The sequence below is a fragment of the Pteropus vampyrus genome, unplaced genomic scaffold, assembly GCF_000151845.1.
Source record: "Pteropus vampyrus isolate Shadow unplaced genomic scaffold, Pvam_2.0 Scaffold130, whole genome shotgun sequence".
Taxonomy (NCBI): domain Eukaryota; kingdom Metazoa; phylum Chordata; class Mammalia; order Chiroptera; family Pteropodidae; genus Pteropus; species Pteropus vampyrus.
In genome coordinates this window covers 3,966,229-3,985,528 of record NW_011888911.1, presented here as the reverse complement: position 1 = coordinate 3,985,528, position 19,300 = coordinate 3,966,229, and the positions used below count along the sequence as shown (strand labels likewise).

The following is a 19,300-nucleotide window of genomic DNA, read 5'->3' as shown; positions in this document are numbered from 1 at the left end:
AGGTGAGGTGGCCATGATGTGGACATCTTGATGTTTGTGATTCTATCTCTGCATGTCCTCTCCCTCTTTACAGGTAAGAATAAGAGAGTTGGGAAGCAGTTAGCCTCTCAGAAAATCCTTCAGCTGCTGCACCCACATGTCAAGAACTGGGGGTCTTTACTGCGCATGTATGGCCGAGAAAGCAGCAAGATGGTCAAACAGGTAACAAGACTCCTCTCCCAACCCTGGAGTACATGTGTGGTGTCCCACTGACACTGGGGACAGGGTTGTGTAGCTCTGTTCTTAATCATGGCTACCTTTCCTGGGTTTTCTGCTGGGCTATGCCTGTGACTTTGTTGGGGTGGGGGGTCATCCATGCACAAGTGCCTGGGCCTGGCTCTGGCAATGTGGGGAGGGAGTTGGAGCATCAGATGGTGTAGATGGTGAGTGCTGCCTGCCCTGAGTTATTAGTCCAGTGGCAGGAGCCCTTGTGCTAATTTGAGGCCACTCAGTGGCTGAGAGCGAGTATGCAGAGGCAGCTCTCCTGGCTACAAACACCAGTCATCCTGAATGTGTTGTCTGTTTTAATTCTGCTGCTTTTACCAAGATATTGAGATTTAAACCAATATCCTTAGGTTCGTGTGCTTTGTGGGGTGGAGGGAAGTACTGGGAGGTGAGTGTATATGTTTTTGATTTTGCCTCTGATGTTTACAGAAATGGTTTGGGTTATCAACATCCCAGTAAGTGGAGGGATGGTGTAGAGGATGGGGACTGCAGGTGGTGACTGAGGACCATGCTGTGTGGATCCTTAGGCCATCCCTGAAGAGGCAAAAAAAAGCCCTCAATCCGGGCATGACAGTGGTGTGAGGGAGGTGATGGGTCCCCCAAGGTACTTAGAGGAACCTCAGGATATGTCTTATTGAGAAAACTTGAATGCAATGCAGATGAAGCTTACTCTTGTCTTTCGTATATGCCTGCCTTCTGTGCATCCTCTCTGGCTAAGATTGAAAGCCCACTTTGTGGGTGGGAATTCTTTCTAAGCTGGAGGGGTCTGACCGAGGCACAGCCCACCATGCAGCTTTTGTAGGGGAAGTGAAGTCTGGCACCCCAGGCACAGCAATTGTCCTGAGAGATGGAGGGCCTCAGAACAGTTTGAGCCTGCTCTGAAAGTCTATGGTATGCAGAGAGCTTAGCTTTGGGGACTGATGGCCTCCTAGCCAGGGTGTGTCACTCCAGTCTGAGGGCTCTGGGTACAGTGAGTCCCTGGCGAGTGGCTGTGTCCAAGGCTCTGTCTAGCTTCCCTGTAGTGCCTGGACAGGAGCAGAGACAGCTGGGTGCTAGGGTGCCTTTGCTCTGTGAAGGGAGGAGGTCGTGGCTTTGTGCCTGCTGAGGATGGAGCAGTGGGGACAGCGTGGACTGTACCATGTTCTCTGCTTCTGCATCAGCCCACCAGGTGCAGGTTGAGGGTGGGCAGCCAGTGTTGGGTCATGCAGCTTTAGTTCCTGACCCCCGGGGGGCAGTCCTGAAAGTGAGGCACTGCTCCCCCAGGAGACATCAGACAAGAGCGTAATTGAGCTGCAGCAGTACGCCAAGAAGAACAAGCCGAATCTGCACATTCTGAGCAAGCTGCAGGAGGAGATGAAGAGGCTGGCGGAGGAGAGGGTGAGCATGGGCCATGGCTCCTCCATGCTCTCCCATTTCCTTACCCCAAGATGGGAGGGGCACCAAGCTGTCTTGTATTGTGGTAGCTGTAGGGAGAAAGCCATCCTTTGGGAACCCGTTACTAGCTTCTGAGGCCTTGGCAGTGCCTGGGCACCTGAAAAGCCCTAATCCTTCTAGATTAGATTTGCTTTTCCTTGAGCTTTGGCAATTTATGATACTTGTACCACATCACCTTATTTTTACTTATCTGGCACCCCTGGCTGTAGTGGGGTCCAGTCTTTTGTGTTCTGACTCTGGGTACCCTCTCAGTGCTTTTCGTTTGAGAGAGGAACAGTACACTGGCTGGCTAGGCCCCTCCTCATTCAGGGTCCTTGTGGGTGACGCTGCCATCCTGGACCTCTTCCTCCTGGAGCCCTAGGCAGTTCTGTGAGGGGGTGGGGTGTGGTTTACAGAACAGTTGAACCTGGTTAGGACTCAGTCCTTGTGCAGTTTCCTAAAACCACCCATGCAAGGGGCCTCTGGATTTGGACCCTTTCAGCTATGTATCAGCTTGGGCCTGTATAACTCTGTTGTCTCTGTAATCTTTCTAGTCTAAGAGATCCCTCACTTCTGCCCTTAGGTAGGGGTGGGGAGAGAGACCCACCTAGGTAACTGTGATCTTGGCCCTTCACTTCTGAGTGTGTGTCCTGATTCCCAGGGAAGTACCATCATGCGGATGTGGTGCTCTGCCAACACCCCCACCTCCCCCCTCAGCTCACTTCTCAGGCCTTCCCTCTTCTTTCCAGCCTGGCATTGCAAAGCACGGGTGCCCTCTTACTCCAGAGGTTGCCTGGCACCAGTCTGCTGGGCTCACCACCCACCTGCCCATCCCCCACCAGAGCCTCTCTCTCCTGAAATTGGGCTGCATGTTCCCACCTCACTGGCATCCTTAACCTTCATTGTTCTTCCAGGAGGAGACGCGGAAGAAGCCCAAGATGTCTATTGTGGCGTCTGCCCAGCCTGGCGGCGAGCCTCTGTGCACTGTGGATGTGTGAGGGAGTGGCAGGCTGGGTGTGGGGACTGCCAGCTCCACTGCCAGGGAGACCACACACTTCTCTGCAGCCTTGCGCCTTCCATCTAAATTCTTCCCCTATGGCCCCATGTCTGAGGGCTGGGGCCAGAGGGGGGGAGCTCTCCGGTACATGGGGACAGCCAGGGCCATGTACTGTTTCCTTGGGGGCCACCCACGGGTCTGAGTATACTTGTTCAAGCATCAACTCAGCCTGCCTGCACAAGTGGAAGCCAAGCTTGGAGGTAGCTGTGGACTTCTGCTTGTGTGAACTTGTTGCAGATTGGTTTTATGAAGGTTTTAATGAATTTTAGTATATAACATGCACTGACAAGAAATGATAGCTGGATGACAGATGAAATGAGAAAATGATGGCCAAGTCCTATGGTGCCCTGTATCCGGGGCTCCTGTGGGCCACTGCAGGGACCTAGTCAGAAGGCGCACGCTGGCACCCCATCCCCTTTCCTGCTTCCTGTGTTTCCCCTTTTTCTCTGAAAATGTTAAAACAGGAAGGAGTATTTCAGACCTTTTTGGTTTAAGATAAGTACAATTTTAGCATCAGAACTATTTTTCAGAGATTGCAGGCAAACCATCAAGGTGATTGTTCTTTAGCCAGTGTGAGTCTCCACCTGGCTTGTTGGCCTGGCCCTGGGCTGGGGTGTGGTCCATTTTACTGAGTAAGTCTTAATGCCCTAAAAAACACGCCTTCTTAGACCCTGAGGCCCCTCACCTTTGCTGGCCTCTAGCAGTTTTTTACTAAAGATTTTTGCACAGTCAATTTCCATCAGTCCACCCTTCAATTTTTAAAGCTTTTAAGATATTTTAGCATTTGGGAAGAAACTTTTACAGTGAGTAGAAGATAGATTTGGAATCATGTAGCAGATATAAACAATGCATTTTAGCATGTGGATTTATTTAAGAGGAAACAAGGACCTTCAGTGCAATCCATTCTTGATCACAAACTGGCACTCCTCTCCAGACCTGGTGCAAGCACATGGGAGGGTAGCTCTAACTGTTCTGTGACTTCACTGGATTTCAAAGGCAGCCGCCTTGTGCATCCAGGCCTGGTGACCAGCTTGCTCCTCTGACCAGTAGCCTATGCTCTCCAGGTGGCCCCTGTGGACAGGTACAAGGATAGATGTGACCCTGCCTTGAGTCCCAGGGGATTTGGGTGTGCTTGGGGTCCTGGGTTGTCTCCACATGCAAGGTAGTAGTGGTCAACCATTGGCTCCCTGTCCCTAGCACCTATTCAGGGTACCACATGCTCATGGCATACTGCCAGATGCAGGAGCCCAGCACTGGTTTGCATTGTCATGTTCCTCGGGTGTGCCCATCTTCTACTACATCCCTTATGGATGGTGTTGATGGCATTTGTTTCCAGGAAGACAATGTTGGCCTTGTGGGCCATCCACAGTGTATCCCTCCTTTACCACCTGTGTGACCAAGGTTGGCTTCTTTGTTGACCTTTATAAAACAAAATCCTCAAATCAAGTTGCTGTAATTAGATACTTGCTTCTGTCTTGCCTGTCTGCAGCTGTGAATAATCATTTGACCGTGACTGTTTGCCCTTAAAACAGCCAGATGCACCATTGTGAACCAAAGCTTTGTGCACACGTTACTAGAAGCAGGTGAGCCTCACTGTGGCCGGCTTCCCCACGTCCTTCTGTCCCATGTGTGGGTATGAATGTTGTGTGCATACAGCTGTGCTGCGGGGGTGGTGGGCAGGGAGAGCCTGTACTGATGCCACCTCAGTGCATCATGTACCTCCCAGGTGGCGGCTGGGTCATGGCTGTAATGGCGAGCCTTGATTGTCTGGACACATAAAGCAAAACTGTCCAAAAGGTTCTGATTGGTGTTTCTTCTAACTGGGAGATTGGGGGCCTTGACCCTCAACTGGCCAGGACCTCTCTGGCGTAATCCCCAATAGGCTGGGGCATTTGCCTGGACATAGCTGCTCTGGTAGCAGCTGAGCGGCGTCCCATCCCAGCCCCTTCCTTGGTCACCATGGATGTGGCCTTCCTTTAGGGCTCAGGGCCAATTGGGGATGGAGTGAGGTCAAGGGTCCTTTCAGTTGGTACAGTTAAGTCAGGGGCTAGGTAGCCAGGGCCAGCCCCTTGCCATGCTTTCCACCCCCACATAAACACTTGGCACTCAGCCATGAGATCTGAATCTCATGTTTTTCCTCTGGGTTAAACATAAAACTAGGCTTTCTATCAAACAGCAAGCCCTGCTGTGACTTGTGTGGTGCAGACGGGCTAGAAGAGCTGTCTCAACACTTAGCCTTATATGGGTCAATTCTTGGCTGTGCCCAGAGCTGACAAGGTGCTAACAAAAGCCAGAGACTTAGACTTATCCCCAAGGCACTGCCCAGGGTGCCCTCCTGGCTCCGGCTCTGTACCCTGTAATGTCAGGCAGAGGAACCCCCGTGTGGCAAAGCTCTAAGTTCTCATCACAGAAACAGAAGTTCAGTAATTGTTTATTCTGGCCTTTGTGGCTCATCTGGTTCAAAAGAATGAGGGGAGTAGTTGCGGGTACAGTATGTAGGAATCCATGGTCCACAGGGACAGGCTGGCCCTAGGCAGAAGAGCCAGGTCTTGTGCCCTGTTTGTTACTGCCTCTGAGCATCTTGGGGTGAGGTAAAGACTCCAGGAGCCCCTTGGTTTCTGCCCCTGTGATGTAGACTGGCTGTTATTCTGGAAGGGCTGGTCTCTACTGTTCCAGGGGTCTAGGAAGAGGGGGAGGCCCCAACAGTTGCTTGCTGGGTCTGGGTATCATCTGGGGGCTCTGGTAAGGGCTGAGCTGGAGGGTTCTGGGGCTCCAGGATCCCTGTGCCATTGGGGTGTTCCACCCTTTCGAACAAGATGACCATTTCGCAGTGTGGGGTCTGCGGGAACAGGTCCACGGCCACAGCCTTGACTGGCCGGAAGGGGGTGCCCTTCACTCTGTTAGATGGGGTCCGGCAGAGGCTGTGGTGGGAAGGGAGCAATCAAGGTCAGCCATATGGCTGGGGTTCCTGTTACGGGTGAGGGGCTAGGTGCTGCCCCAGTCCACCCCAGGCCCCCACCTCACACTCACTCCACAAAGTTGCCCATGGCCGCCCACGGGTTGCAGGAGACATACAGGAGCCGCTTGAGGTTCTCAGCTCTGCGGACAGCGAGGATCACTTTGGAATCTGTGGAGATAGATTCCTCAAGGGAGGGTCCCTAAGGGTCTGTACCTTAAGAAAGGGACTGGAGCCCAGTGAATGGGGATATCAGGCCTGAGGCTGCACAGCCCAGTATACCACCCAGATATCACTTCCCTCTTCTCCATACCACCTCCAAATGGAGGCCACTCACGCAGGCCAGCACGGGGTGGGTCCAGGATGGCAACAAGCTGCTGGGAGGCCATTCTGCTCACTAGGGCGGGCACCAGGTCCTCAGCCCTCCCGCAGTGGAACTCAACGTTGCTTAACTCTGTAGATGGCACAGCAGCCCGGTCAGGACCCAATGCCCCATGAAGCCTGCCCAGCTACCTGGTGTCCTAAAGCCCCTGGCAAGAGGTACTTTAGGTAAACCCACTGGCCAAGGAACCTGTTTGTCCTTCCTACTGCATCAAGCAGTCCTAGGCATTGCGGACATAAAAGAGAAGCCCTGCTGTACTCTCTGCACAGACTGCCCCACTCTAGCCCTTGGTCACAGAAGCCATGTAGTGGGTTCCAGGTGTTACCCTGAGGTATACGAGAGGGGTGACTGCCTGCCATGTGGCTCTCACCATTGTTGCAGGCGTTTACCCGGGCATCCTCCACGGCTTCCTGGCACAGCTCAATCCCCACGACTCTCTTCACCTTCTGAAGTGAGGGAAAGGGCACAGACTGATGGTACCTTGCCCCACCGTGGAGGCTTCTTGGGAAGGGGAGTAGCAGTAGGCATTGTGGGGAAAAGAGGATCTGGGGCAGAGTGGGGGTCACCATGGGTCATGAAGTAACAGCACAAGGGTGAGGTAGGGAGAGGGCATCCTTAACTTGAGGCAGGAGAGCTTACCCGGGCTAAGGCCAGGCCAATGGTGCCTGTGCCACAGCACACATCCAGCACTGTGCTCTCAGAGTCCAGCTGGGCCCAGTCTTGGATGACTGTGTAGAGCTCCTCAGCCGCTGGGCTATTCACCTGGTAGGTAAGCCGGCACCACCCAGGATGTCAGAGCAGCCCCACTGCCCAGGTCAGCCTACCCTCCTGCAGCCCCCAGCAAGTGCCTGCACTCCCCAGGGCTCTCTCCCTGCTAGGAGACCTGTGGCCCAATCCCAGGCGCACTCACCCTCTTTCTAGGGCTCCTGCTTCCATCCCTTCCCCACCTCTAACTGCCTAAGTGCCCCAGGGCTAGTTTTCAACTGCCCCTCCATCCTTAAGATGCTGGGTGGCCTCACCCAGGACCCTGGCTTTAAAAAGCACTCTGATGCTGACACACTCAGTGCCAGATGTGTGGGATCCCAACAGCAACATCAAGCATAGAAGATTCCAACAGCTCTATTTTCCCACAACTCTCACCCGAGCCCTGGTGTCACCCTGACTCCCACTCCCACATATCACTCAGCAGAACTGTCACAAGGGTCTAGCTAGTGCAAGTGACTTCTTTCCTACCTCATAGCCCTTGCAGCTCCTTGCCTAGATGCCCTTAACAACTTACTGCCACCCTTGCTGACTGCCCCAATTACAGCCTGACGTCACGTCAGGACTCCCCTTTGTGTGTCTTCAAGATCCCCAGGGACTCGACTACCTGGAAGAAGGCATGAGGGGAGATCTGGAAGGTCAACCCCAGCAGATCCTCATGGATGTACCGGTCCCCAGCCACGTGCTCCAGGGGCAGGCCCTCTTGGCTGGGAGCCTTTCTGTGGGTGGTGGGGCCAGTTGGTCAGTGTCACCAACCCTTGCAGGAACCCACCCCCCCCTCCCCATAGTTCCTCACCGCTGTCCCTCCTTCACGAAGTAGAGGCAGGTCACCCCACTGGCCTTGCCCGGCCCTGCTATGAAGTACTGTGCCAAGGAGGCCTTCAGCTCCGTCAGCTCCTCAGGGCTCAGTTTCTGGAGGAGGCAGTAGAAAAAGCCCTTTAAGGCTCTGATGCATGTAGCCCACTCCAGCAGGGACACCCTCCCCCCAACTGGGTCACGCTGCCTGAGACCTGAGGATGGAAGTAGGCAATGGCCATGGCTTGGCCTCGGCGGCTGGTGCGCACTGTCAACTGCTTCCAGTGGCCCGAGTATGTCTCTGGGTCATATGCAGAGTATGGAGTAGACCTGTGGGAGCCACAAGCAGGCCTGAGTTCCCGACAAATGCTGACCAGAACTGGGTGAGCAGCCTCCCTGATCTCTCCTCCAGCCACACCCACCAGGCAGGACCAGGCCCTCTGCTCTCACTACCTTAGGACATCCCAAAGTGCCAGCCACAAGTCCTCACCGGATGAACTCCTGGAATGTTTTCACCACCTGCTTGGTAGCCTTGGGGATGTGCACGGTGTCAAAGGGAGCCGCCACAGCACATGTACCCCCCTTGTATTTGCCTAGCCGGCAGCCAACAGTGTTGTCCTTCCCGTCTACCCCAACGCCGACCAGAAACTCACACTTGTTTCGATACTCGGTCTGCAGGGCAGATGGAGGGAGGCAGAGACACAGCTGACCTTACCGTGGCAGTTCCACACGAGTGCACTGAGGGAACACCAAAGTTAGAGATGGCAATGAGAGGCTCCAGCTCTCCCATAAGATCTGGCAGTCCACGGGACAAGGCTGACAACTAGTTGTTATGTGATGAGTAAGAAAAGTTAAGTATAAAACAGGAAGAGGGATGGGAAAGGGCAGGAACAGCTTCTTAAAGAGCGTAGGGTGAAAGTTTGTAGGCCTGACCTGCTGGGGTGACGGCCTGACCCCGTCCAGTGGGCAGCAGGCCTTGTTGTGCTTGTGCTTCTGCGAGAGTAGCCAGGGAAGCAGGGCGCGATTGGTGTTCCCAATTTCCCTGCAGGATTGGGTGGGGCCGGGGTTGGACTCAGCCTGCTGTCCCCAACCCATATTCAGCCACTATGCAAATGCCCAGGCACCCCAGCTCCTCCCTTGGGACCTCATTATCCCCATTGATAACACAGAGGTCTTAGTGCTTAGCTCCCCAAGAGACCACGCAGACCCTGAGGGTGTCTGTACAGTGCACAGGGTGGGCTGAGCAAACACAGAGCTGGGCAGAACTCCAACACCAAGGGAGTGACTGTGCCCATACTCACTTGGCGAGCTTCTGCAGCACCTGCTCGCACTCCAGCCGCTTCCGTTCAAGCTGCTCAGCATAGGGCACAGTCCAAAGAGGGGTCACTACATCATTCACGCACGTGGCTGGCGGCTCACTCTCATCCTCACGCCGCCTCTTCTTGGCCATGGGATCAACCTTGGGCCTTGCCAGGCGCACGCTAAGAGGACGGCCCTTCCAGAGGGCACCATGCAGCACACGCAAGGCCTTGTCACGCTCAGCGGCACTGCGGAAGGTCACAAAGGCGCAGGGAGGTTGCCCGAAAAGTTTGGTCTTATGGGGCTGCAGACCAAAGCGACCCAGAAACCTCCGGACATCGCTGAAACTGGCGTGGCGTGGCACGTTCTGCAGCTCCAACTTGAAGATCTCCGAAGTGAACAAGTCGTCCCTGATGTAGTTGTAGAGCCCAGGCTGAGGCTCTGACTCTGCAGTCTCCCCAACCCTCTCTTCCTCCTTCTCCTCTTGCGGGGCATTGTTGCTCTCCTGGCCGCAGCCCTCCACTGGCCCTGGGCCCTGTGTGGAGACAGGCAGGGGCTGGACTGAGGATTGGACCCTGAGGCCCGAACACCCAGGCTACCTGGTCCTACCTCTTTCTGTCCCCACTCCCTTCTTCCTCGCTCTCCCATCTCACTCCCCCATCCCCAGAGGTTCCCTACCGCTCCCCGCCAACTCCATTCCCTCCCAGGCAGTCCGCCATCTTCGTCTCGCGTCCCTCGCTAGGTTCTTCCTTCACTTTACTTCGTTGTCGAGCTCGGCACTCATCGTCCGGTTCGTCTGCTGCCTGGACTGGGGGCTCCAAGAGGGCCGCCTCGCTCTGGGCCTGGCGCACCACGGGCGCTCAGAGCGCGGGTGCGGCGCCGCGAGAGGCGGGGGCGGGACTCAAATCCTCTGTGCTCAGGTCCGGGTTTCAGGCGTGGGCTGCGCCGCCTGCCACCAGCGGCCCGCGCCAGCTGCTCACCTCGCCGGCCGCTCTCCTGTCGGCCAGCGGGTGCAGACGAGGCGGCGCGTCTCTATCGTCTTGGCTTCCGGTAACGTCATCGCCACGCGCTGGCGCCGGCGCTGGCGCTGACCCCCACGCATGGCGCTGGCTTTCGCGAGCGCGAGGCTCGCGCTGCAGCAGGACGGAAGTGCGCGCGAGGGCCGCCGGGAGCGCACGCTTCCCTGGCTGCCGGGCGGGCCGGGCATGCGCCGCGGGCATTTTGGCGGGAAGCGCGGGGTGGGCCGGACAATGAGAGTGTCCGTCACCTGAGCCAATAAAGCTGCACTGGTTTTGAATCGCGGCGCGTTTCCCGCCGCCGGGGTCAGGGGTCAAGGTTCGGGTCGCGGGGCGGGGGGGAAGAGCGGGCGGGCAGGAGGCGCCGGCGCCAGACGCGGAGTGAGGGAGCTACGACTAGCCGCCGAGAGGCCGCAGAGCTAGCGACAACCGAGCCAGCCGAGCCGCCGCCGCCGCTGCGCCGCCATGGCGGCCGCCAAGGTGCGACTGGGCCCGGGCGGGGACTGCGGAAAGGGGGGTGCCGGGCGGCCGAGGCCGCTATCAGCGGCCACGTGGGCGGCCCGCGCCGCCGCTGCCAACTCCCGCTGGCCTGCGGTCTCACCGCTTGCCGGTCTTCGTGGCGCGGGGTCGGGCTGTGAGGAGCGCGATGTGGGAGCTCGCGGCCTTCGGGGCTGGAGCGCGCGGGACCTGGGGGCGAGAGCTCGGGCCCAGGTGCTGCGGGGTGCCCGCGTGACCTTGGGGCGGCCCAGGGTGGTCGTGCGAGCTCTATCAGGACGTGGGGCGGCCCTGCCGTCCAAGTTCCTTGGTCTTGCGTTTGTTTCACCGCTCGCCTGGGACGCAGGGCGGGCAGCTCGTTTTCTCCAGCTCGGCCCACTTGCTAGCTTCCCACCAAGACGATGCATCCTTTTCTCCCATGATCTACGCAGCACTTCATTCATTTTGTCCTAGACTCGAACCTCCACAGGCCTCTGCGGCGGAAGCTCTTACGTTCAAGCGGGATGGAAGGGGCCTGGACCCCCGAACCAGGGTGGGGGCGGCTTTGTTGGCTGTGGGTGTCTGCTCGCGTGAGCTGGCTGAGGCGGAGCCGCAGTGCTGTCCAACCAAGGAAAACAGCGCAGGCTTATCTTTTCTTTTTCAGCTTGCGTCTGGTAGTGAAGTGTTGGGATTTCTTATGGTTTTGTATAGATCACCAAACCACGTGTCCTGTAAGACTTAAACCTAAAATAGGATCCTTTGTGCCCTCTAGTTCTCTAAATTGGACCAGATTTTTATGATTCTTATTCGTATGATTTGACTTATCAGCTTAATTTTGTACCAAGGTAAAGTTGTTGATGGAACTGTGAATTTCGTATAAAACTAGTAGTCCCAACTTTTTTTCTTGTAGTAAGCAAAGCACAGATTTTTCTTAACTCTTAAGGTTGCTTTTTGCTTTACAGGTAACACTAGTCTTGAGGCCCTTTTTAATCCATCATTGTGTCCTTTAATTTTCACTTGGCACATTCACTTGGTATCATTTTCCACATTTTACAGATGAAGAAACAGGCTGAAAGAGACGGGGCAGTTTCTTCCAGGCCATTCCACCAGTAGGTGGACAAGTTTTAGGATCCCCAGTCAGATGTGATTGATGAATCTTGGGGGAGGGTGCTGAAGGTCAGTGTCTCGCTGTATGCTGGAAGGACATACAAACTTTTCCTAGTGTTAAAGGCTGTGGGCTTAATCTCTTGCTTTGGGGTGAGGCCATTCATTAGTATGGTCGCCCACGCTCTAGCTTGCAGGCCAGGCTTACCACCAGTAGTCACCTCTTCACACCTTCCTGCACAGGACACCCATGAGGACCACGATACCTCCACCGAGAATGCAGATGAGTCCAACCACGATCCCCAGTTTGAACCAATAGTTTCTCTTCCCGAGCAAGAAATTAAAACGCTGGAAGAAGATGAAGAGGAGCTTTTCAAAATGTAAGTAAGCTGATGTTGCTTCAGATGTAAATATCATTAGTTCAAGATGGAATTTCTGGTTTTCGTGAGTGTCAAGGTCTTGGCCTGAACTTTTATGGGACCAAGGCTGAAGAAGGTGCCTGGAGTTGTATGATGGCTGATGGCTGATCCCACATGGAAATCAAGGCTGCTGTTAGAATCCACTCATTAGATAACTTATTACTGAGTGCCCCTGCTGCCTGCCCCGTAGCTAGTGCTGTGGAGGACACAGGCACTCCCTGGTGTCCTGTCACTGCTCTGTCCACAAGGATACATATCTCCGTGCCTTGGCCGACTCCCTTGGTTGAACAGAGTCTCTATCATTATTACTATTTTTTTTATTTTGCACCGTGGGTTTTTGTAGTTTGAAGTTTATGAATTACTGATTTATGTTTTTAACACACAAAAAGCCTGGAATTGTGATTGAAAGTGGGTGGTGTTAATAGTTACCAAGATTGCTTTTGAAAATTACTCTAAATGTGTTTCTAGGAACCTTCAGGGGGAAGCTACAGTGGCAGGTGTTATTTTGAAGCAGATCCTGCACTAGCAAAGTGTTGTTCATATGTCTGCAACAAAGTCACAATACCGCCCAGCCTATGGCCTATTGCCTTTGTTCAGAATTGCACGAAAATGCTAGGTTTGTTAAAAGTCCATAGGAATAGGTTATAGTTTTCCCCTGACCAAGCTTATGGAACTTCCTCAACATCCTTCATATCTATCCAGGATTCCAGGTTAAGGTTTGAGTGCTTTGCTGTGGGTAGGGGGAGAGGAGCAGAGGCAGTCACCACCATCCCCAAGGGCTTGGGAAAGGAAAGATGTACCCTTTGGTCTCAGAGTGGTGGATGTCTCCCTGAAGACGCTAGTTCTCTAGGTCGCTGCTCTGCCCAGAAATGATGCTGTAGCCAGGGGCTGGCTCCTCCCAAGAGTGAGGATTGCTGGTGATGCTATTGCTATCACCTTCTTGTCCACGCCAGGGATGTGTTCTAGACATAGGCCCTTCCTGAGGGAAATGAGGCCAGCAATTTGGGCCTTTATATCTGGGCCCTTGGGTTCTAGGTCAAAGCTCTAGGGGCATCCTTATTAGAACATTCTTTCCTGAACACAGTTGACTTTGGGAGAGAGCAGAATGTTCTGCAGAAAAGAGACCAGCAGAGCTGGGGTCCTATGGAGAAGTAAAAGGACAAGCATAGTTGATGGTGGGGAGAGAGTGTTGGTCTGAGGCCTAGAGCAGGACTGCTGGGATGGGGGCCTTGCCTGGTTCCTTCTGGGAAGGAAGGCAGGGAATTTCTGAGCAGAGGCCTGCAGCCCCCTCTCTGGGTTGGGAGCCAGGAGGCTTCTTATAACTGAGGGAAGAGTTATCCCTATGAAAGGGTTCTTGTCCTCCACTTGCTTCCGTGCTGTGGCTCCGTGAGGCACCAGGAAGCCCCTGCATCATGATGACAGACACACCTAGCAGCATTGGGTGGGCTACTTTGCTGAGTGGCCGAGTCTTTGTTAGAAAACATCAATGTGGAAACTTTTTTTTCTTTCTTTTCATCAACTTACAACTTGGAATTTGTTGGGCTGTTTTGTTGGTGACAATTTGGCTCGTAGTTTTTAGAGTAAAAGGAAGGAAAGTGTGTTTGTTGAGACACCAGGTATAGCTGTTTGTTTAATGCCCAGAAAACAAGTGTTCTTTCCAAGCAAGTACTTGACTTATCTGTTATCCTTTCTGTGTGTGTCTAAGCTCTCACTTAATAACATTTTTTGAAGGCGAGCAAAGCTATTCCGATTTGCTTCAGAAAATGATCTCCCAGAATGGAAGGAACGAGGAACTGGCGATGTCAAGCTCCTGAAGCATAAGGAGAAAGGGACCATCCGCCTCCTCATGAGGAGGGACAAGACCCTGAAGATATGCGCCAACCACTATAGTAGGTGGTCTCTCGGGTGTGTTTTCTTTCTGAGCCCTGGCACTCTGCATTGGGACAGCTTTGGATTTTGGGGCCGCCTGCTTTCAGAGCTGTGCTGGGATCCTGGGAGTACACAGTTGTGTGGAGTGCATGTTCACAGTGTGTTTTTTTAATTTAAAGTAGGAGATTAGGTTTTCCAATATGCCTCTGAACTCAGAGCAGACCTGTAGAGAAGCTTATTGCCCACAGGGTTGTGGAGTCTGGGCAGGTGGGACCAGGCAGGGTGGAAGCAGAGCCCCAGTGTGGGCTTGGAACCCAAGTGCCTGCTGGAGAACCAGGTGTAGCCTGAGGGCATGTGAGTGTTTGTGTGCATGCTCATGTGCCTCTGCCAGGGAGGTGCTTGGGTAGCATCCTTCTCACTCTTTGGTGTGCTCTGTCCCCACAGGCTTTCCCTGAGGAGGATGGGAATGGGATGGGGAGAAAGTGGCTGCCTCATTCTTAGGGTCCTGTGAAGCTGCACAGGGAGTGGGTGGGGCAGGTTTGAAGCATCAGTCCTGGGCTCAGTGTATAGTGGGGTGGGTCCAGGAAAAGCAACGTGAGGCCTGGCTTATGAAGAGGTAACAGTAAGTTCTGGGCCACATCAATCAAGTCTCGACTGCCAGGCTGTTCTTCAGTTCTCTGAGTATGTCTTTGGAAGCCAGCATGTCTCGGGCTCCATTCTTAATCCAAGGCCATGTCTGCATTTCTGGGTGTAATGTGTGTCTGACAGGGTAGGGACCCTTGTCTGGGCACATGAAGTGACCGCTGGTAGGAACTGCAGTGGAATAGCCTTTGAGAGTGATGTGGAAGGATAGATGGGCTTGCAGAGGCCCTGAAAGTGGGAGGAGCCTTCCTGTATCATAATCATCTCTGCGCCACTTGGCCTTCACGTGCCAGTCTCCACATCCCAGCCAGTCTGCTCTGTCCTGGTCCTTGCACTCCAGCCCAATATGAATCCCTTCCTTGGGGTCTTCTTGACACCCATATTTTTCTTAGAGCCTTGCCAGGTTACTAGGTCACTTCTGTGTGAGTTGTAAGTGGGTCCTAGGCCTGGTATACACCATAGGCCCTTGGTGGACCAGGTATTTGGTGGTGGGATGAGGTCATGTCACCTGTATGTGCCCTATACAATGGGCTTGCTGGGCATCTGAGAGGATGTTGGGTAATTGCTTCTGGTTCAGATGGTGGTGTGTTGCCTGAGGCTGGGCATGAGCCATCCCACATCTCCTGAGACCTCTGCCATGGGTATGCTGCTGGGCATGGTACTTGGGGGTGCTTCTGTTCTTTGGGGTGCTACTCAGTCTTGTCCCCCTTGGGTCTTTGTGGAGCCTGAGGATATGGGGTAGGTGTGCTTATTCCAGTTCATGGCTCTCTTCTGTGCTATTTGTGCATGTCACAAGGCCATTGGTGCCTACTTCTGATGGCCTCGTCCACCCCACACCTGCTGGTCTCCCTGGATAATGTAAGACTGAGAGTGGTTGCACCGGTCTGATTGTATGCCTTTCTGGATAATCCACTTCCCAGCCTCTGGCTTTCTGCTGACCCTCAATGGGCCAGGTCTCTGATGGTGTGGCTGAACACGGCCACAGCCATGTAATGGACACTCTTCACAGAAAGAGCTAGGTCTGCTTGGCTTTATGTCTGTGTCTTTTCTGGGCCCAGGGGCTGCACCAACGGGCTGGGTGTGAGTGGCCACATTGACTTTGGAGCCTTTGTCTGCACTGGGATTGGAGACCCTCGCCAAGGTGTCTCCATGGTCAGGGAGCATGCCCCCCTGTTCCCAGATGTAGTACAGTCCTGGTTTTAAGTGAACATGGGGCATTTTAAAAGAGGTTTGAGTAAAATTAGAGCTTATGAGACTTTGGTGCACCTCAAATCATCCCTGTTTTGCGCATAGTGGGACCTTGGGTTGGCGACCAGGGCTTTCTGTGGCGAGGTGGCCATGCAGCGGTGGGCATTGTCCTCATGGGGCTTCTCTCCCAGTCACGCCGATGATGGAGCTGAAGCCAAATGCAGGCAGTGACCGCGCCTGGGTCTGGAACACCCACGCCGACTTTGCTGACGAGCGCCCCAAGCCGGAGCTGCTGGCCATCCGCTTCCTCAATGCTGAAAGTAAGCAGAAGGGTGGGCTGGCGGGCCTCTGTACCTGCCTGACTGCAGTTGCCTGTTTTATAGTGTTGCAGAAATTCTTTTGCTTTATAGGGAGAATTGACAGTAATTAGGAAGCTATGGTGGGGACTGTTTCTGCCCTGATGTCTGGTGGCCCCCTCAAGGGAGGGGTCCAAGTGCCACATGCCCTTGAGGCCGCTCCCAGACTGAGTCCACGAGTAGTACATTTCCCTCTTAACTTCAAAGGCTGTGCCAGTTGGTTTCCCCAGGGCAAGCACGTCCACTCACCATTGCCTGGGTGCCAGCAGGGGCTGTGCTGAAATCCATGGGCCCAGGCTGACCTCTCCCCTGCTTTGGTTTCTTTCTGGCCCAGATTGTCAAAAGCTGTGCCCTGTGGGCCCTGGAAGAACTGGGTGAGTGCCGGGGTTTAGTGACCCAGGAGCTAACCATCCAGTACTGAGTGGACCTCTTCTATGCTCTGGGAATGGGGCCTGTCCAGAGGCTACTTCCAACATGAGTGGAGAGCAGAGTGCCTGGTGAGGAGGCTCTTGATTGCCTGAGGCCATCATATTTTACTGCTGTGCTCAAATTGTTATAAAATCATGGAAGAAGAGGGCCCAGCATAACCACCAGCCTCAGGAAAGACCCGGGAAACATTCACTGCACAGTCTGCGCAAATGTGGGCCCGGGCCATCTTAGACAGCTCAGCTCATCCTTAGGTCAGAAATGACCAGTGGATGGCCCCTTTGTGAATCTTGGCTCTTCAGTCCCACTGGACATGTCCCCTTCATTGCTTAGGGCTCTGAGGAAGTCTTTTTTTTTCCTGCAGATGCACAGAAATTCAAGACAAAGTTCGAAGAATGCAGGAAAGAGATCGAAGAGAGAGAAAAGAAAGGTAATGTGGTGCTTGTGGGTGGGGTACCTCCTTGCAGACTCACTCTGTACCCGGCTGCCGTCCCAGGCGGGTGCTTTTTCCGTCTGCCACAGAAATTTCTGGGGTGCTGTGACTACCTTGACTTGTTAAGGGTGATGCAGCTGCCCAGAGACATAGGATGCTACTGGGGAGTGAGCTGGCCATCCAGGCCTCAAGTGTGTGCTCACTGGCCTAGTCTAGTGAGCACTTAGGCAGGTGGTCAAGTCTCGGTGTCTGACTTGAACCCTACAGAGGTTGAATGGGCTTTCAAGAGGTCCTCATGGTTGCCTGCTCAGTCAGGGCCTGTTGATGGCTACCATAGTAAGTGATCAGACATAACTGAGCAGGCTCACCGAGGCACTAGGCGTGAGTGTGTGTTTATTTGGATGAGTCTTAAGGCATGCAGGAGAATAATGGCCTGTCCTGTGGGGAGTGTGTCCCAGGCTCATACAAGGCAGGTGCATGGGCTGGGGAGAGCAGTGCTTCTCTGTTTCCTTACTGTGGTCTCCTGTGTTTTTAGCAGGATCAGGCAAAAACGATAATGCCGAGAAAATGGCCGAAAAGCTAGAAGCTCTTTCTGTCAAGGAGGAGAGCAAGGAGTCCGAAGATAAGGAGACCAAGGAGAAAGCTGAGGAGAAGCAATAAGTCCTCTGCCCTTGTTTTCTTTTCCTTCCTTTCTTTTCCTTTTTTAAAATTTTGCCCTGCCCCTGCTTTTTGGTTTGTTTTTATTCTGTTTTGTTTTTACAAGGGACTTTATATAAAGAACTGAATTCTAACATTCAGGTGTTTTTTTCTAAGTTTTTGCCCTATTGAAGACAACTTCAGAAAATCCATTCCCCAGTCATGAAAATGTACTGTGCTAACTTTCTTTTCCATAGTGGAAACACTTATTTATAGTCATCAAAAATAGTGAATAAACAACACATTTGAAACCTGCACAGAGGGCAGGACCGTGTATGCGCCAGCCCTGTCCTGGGAGCAGTTTGGGTTCCTGTTGGCTCTAGGGTGTTGGAGTGGCACTCTGGGTCCAACCCCACTGTCATACTTGCTCTGTCGTGAACTTTGGGCCGCTGTTGGCCACTGGCACCGTGGTGTGTCTGACGCAGTGCTAGTGGGGCAGCTGGGCTAGGAGAGGCCCATGCTGGGTGCTCTGCCTTCTGAAGGCCTTGTGTACTTTTGTCCTGTGGTCAGGAGTAGGTAAGATTTTTTTTTGCCTTTTGGGGAGAGAAAGGAAGAACACCAGATTCCTTTGCTCTGACACAAGGTGGTCAGGCAGGTCTCTAGGCTTTGGTAAGGCTGTCTTTGGTCAGCCTGGGAAAGGCCAGTCCCATAGCATGCATGTCCAGTCTAGTGTACAGACAGGCAGGACTTGGCCCCACTGCCATCGTCGTAGAAAACTATCTCGTCCATATGCTCCTGGCATCTCCCATTGGGGTGGAATTGTGGACATCTGCAGTAGCTTTAAATTAAAGGATGCTTTCAGGAATGCAAATAGGTTAGTGCCATTTGAGAGTTTGTCTCATAAATGGGCTGCCTCTGTAGATATCCTAAGTAGGGGAGAAGTTTTCAGTTTGTGGTCAGGGTTTTGAAAGTGTATGTATGGTCCTACCTGTGATGGCATGTCCCAGGGAGACAGACCACCAAGACTCTTAGGAACTGGAGCCTCACCCGCGCTCCAGCAGGGGGAGGAGCAAGTTCATACCTACCTGGAGAGGACACTCACATGCTCAGGCCTCTTGTGGCTGTTTGCCATTAACACCTACCAGAGGTGCTTTACAGTGTGGCCAAGTCTATTAAGTGGGCCCTATGTGTCCTGTGGTCTTTGTCCAGTTTAAACCTTGTGTCCTTGGTCCTTCTGGGGGATGTCCAATCTTATTTTAAAACTGAGGACTTCACTGGCCAGCTTCGTTGTGTCCTGGCAGCCTTAGGCCCCGGGGTATGGGTCTCTTTTGATACTCTTGAAGTTGGCGTTGGTGCAGTGGTATTTCCCACCCAGGGAGGGACAGTGAAGCTTATGAACCTCACCCATCATGACGAATTGGAATTGTTAACATTGTAAAAGGCAGATACTGCTTTCTTGTGGGGCCTCTGTTGGATGCATTGTATGAAAGGCTGGACCCAGGGGCTTGCTCCTTGACAAAGGGGTGGTTGGACACCCCTTTAAACACAGAAGAGATGTTTAACATCCTTGATTTAGGCTCCAATAAACAATAACACCCCACTTGATGTAAAACCTCAGGCCAACTTCTTGGGTAAGATGTGTCTCCAAGTGGAGAAAGCCCTTCAGAATGACTAGGACAGAGCAGTGCTGTGACCAGTGTGCATTTAAAGACGTGGCTGTTGACACTGCAGAACTGTGCCGCAAAGGGAGACGTGTGGGTGCAATAGTCGGCCCAACTAGGACGAGCAAGAATGGCAGTAGGGGTTCAA

At 53.5% G+C, this 19,300-nt stretch overlaps 3 protein-coding genes and 1 non-coding gene across 8 annotated transcripts in view; 3 read left to right on the top strand and 1 right to left on the bottom strand.

The window, feature by feature from the left end:
- The window catches only part of DGCR8 (DGCR8, microprocessor complex subunit), a 34,484-nt gene extending 30,199 nt beyond the window's left edge, over positions 1-4,285 (top strand). For all 4 annotated transcript variants that reach the window (XM_011367170.2, XM_011367171.2, XM_023534704.1 and 1 more), the window contains 3 exons: positions 74-201; positions 1,528-1,641; positions 2,592-4,285. In XM_011367170.2, the coding sequence (XP_011365472.1) occupies positions 74-201; positions 1,528-1,641; positions 2,592-2,675 (326 nt within the window). In that variant the 3' untranslated portion in view covers positions 2,676-4,285. The remainder of the gene's footprint in view (positions 1-73; positions 202-1,527; positions 1,642-2,591) is intronic.
- Positions 4,286-5,148: 863 nt separating this feature from the next.
- Positions 5,149-10,064, bottom strand: TRMT2A (tRNA methyltransferase 2 homolog A). The gene is made up of 12 exons (XM_011367164.2): positions 9,689-10,064; positions 8,931-9,463; positions 8,563-8,671; positions 8,120-8,301; positions 7,845-7,959; positions 7,631-7,746; positions 7,442-7,553; positions 6,712-6,834; positions 6,443-6,518; positions 6,028-6,144; positions 5,765-5,861; positions 5,149-5,655 (listed from the first exon to the last, which is right to left on the bottom strand). The coding sequence occupies exons 1-12, from the start codon at positions 9,710-9,712 to the stop codon at positions 5,415-5,417; spliced, it is 1,845 nt and encodes a 614-aa protein (XP_011365466.1). The 5' UTR covers positions 9,713-10,064; the 3' UTR covers positions 5,149-5,414.
- A 118-nt stretch (positions 10,065-10,182) lies between these two features.
- RANBP1 (RAN binding protein 1) lies at positions 10,183-17,808 on the top strand. Of its 2 annotated transcripts, none has more exons than XM_011367166.2 (6): positions 10,183-10,424; positions 11,766-11,902; positions 13,673-13,830; positions 15,832-15,960; positions 16,787-16,852; positions 17,391-17,808. In XM_011367166.2, the coding sequence occupies exons 1-6, from the start codon at positions 10,410-10,412 to the stop codon at positions 17,513-17,515; spliced, it is 630 nt and encodes a 209-aa protein (XP_011365468.1). In that variant the 5' UTR covers positions 10,183-10,409; the 3' UTR covers positions 17,516-17,808. The 2 variants fall into 2 exon arrangements, with proteins under 2 accessions (XP_011365468.1, XP_011365471.1); XM_011367169.2 differs by having other exon boundaries at positions 17,394-17,648.
- On the top strand, positions 16,886-17,010 carry LOC111744275. Its single transcript, XR_002782074.1, has one exon. It is a non-coding gene; the product is annotated as a small nucleolar RNA SNORA77 (small nucleolar RNA).
- Positions 17,809-19,300: the final 1,492 nt, after the last annotated feature.

Bases quoted from the DNA above. Each gene is read 5' to 3' on its own strand.
- TRMT2A (XM_011367164.2), bottom strand. From the start codon at position 9,712: ATGAGTGCCGAGCTCGACAACGAA. The intron at 8,672-8,930 runs GTGAGTATGGGC...CCAATCCTGCAG, and splicing joins GTGCTGCAGAAGCTCGCCAA to GGAAATTGGGAACACCAATC. The intron at 6,519-6,711 runs GTAAGCTCTCCT...CCCTCACTTCAG, and splicing joins TTGGCCTGGCCTTAGCCCGG to AAGGTGAAGAGAGTCGTGGG.
- RANBP1 (XM_011367166.2), top strand. The intron at 11,903-13,672 runs GTAAGTAAGCTG...CATTTTTTGAAG, and splicing joins GAAGAGGAGCTTTTCAAAAT to GCGAGCAAAGCTATTCCGAT. The intron at 13,831-15,831 runs GTAGGTGGTCTC...CTTCTCTCCCAG, and splicing joins GATATGCGCCAACCACTATA to TCACGCCGATGATGGAGCTG.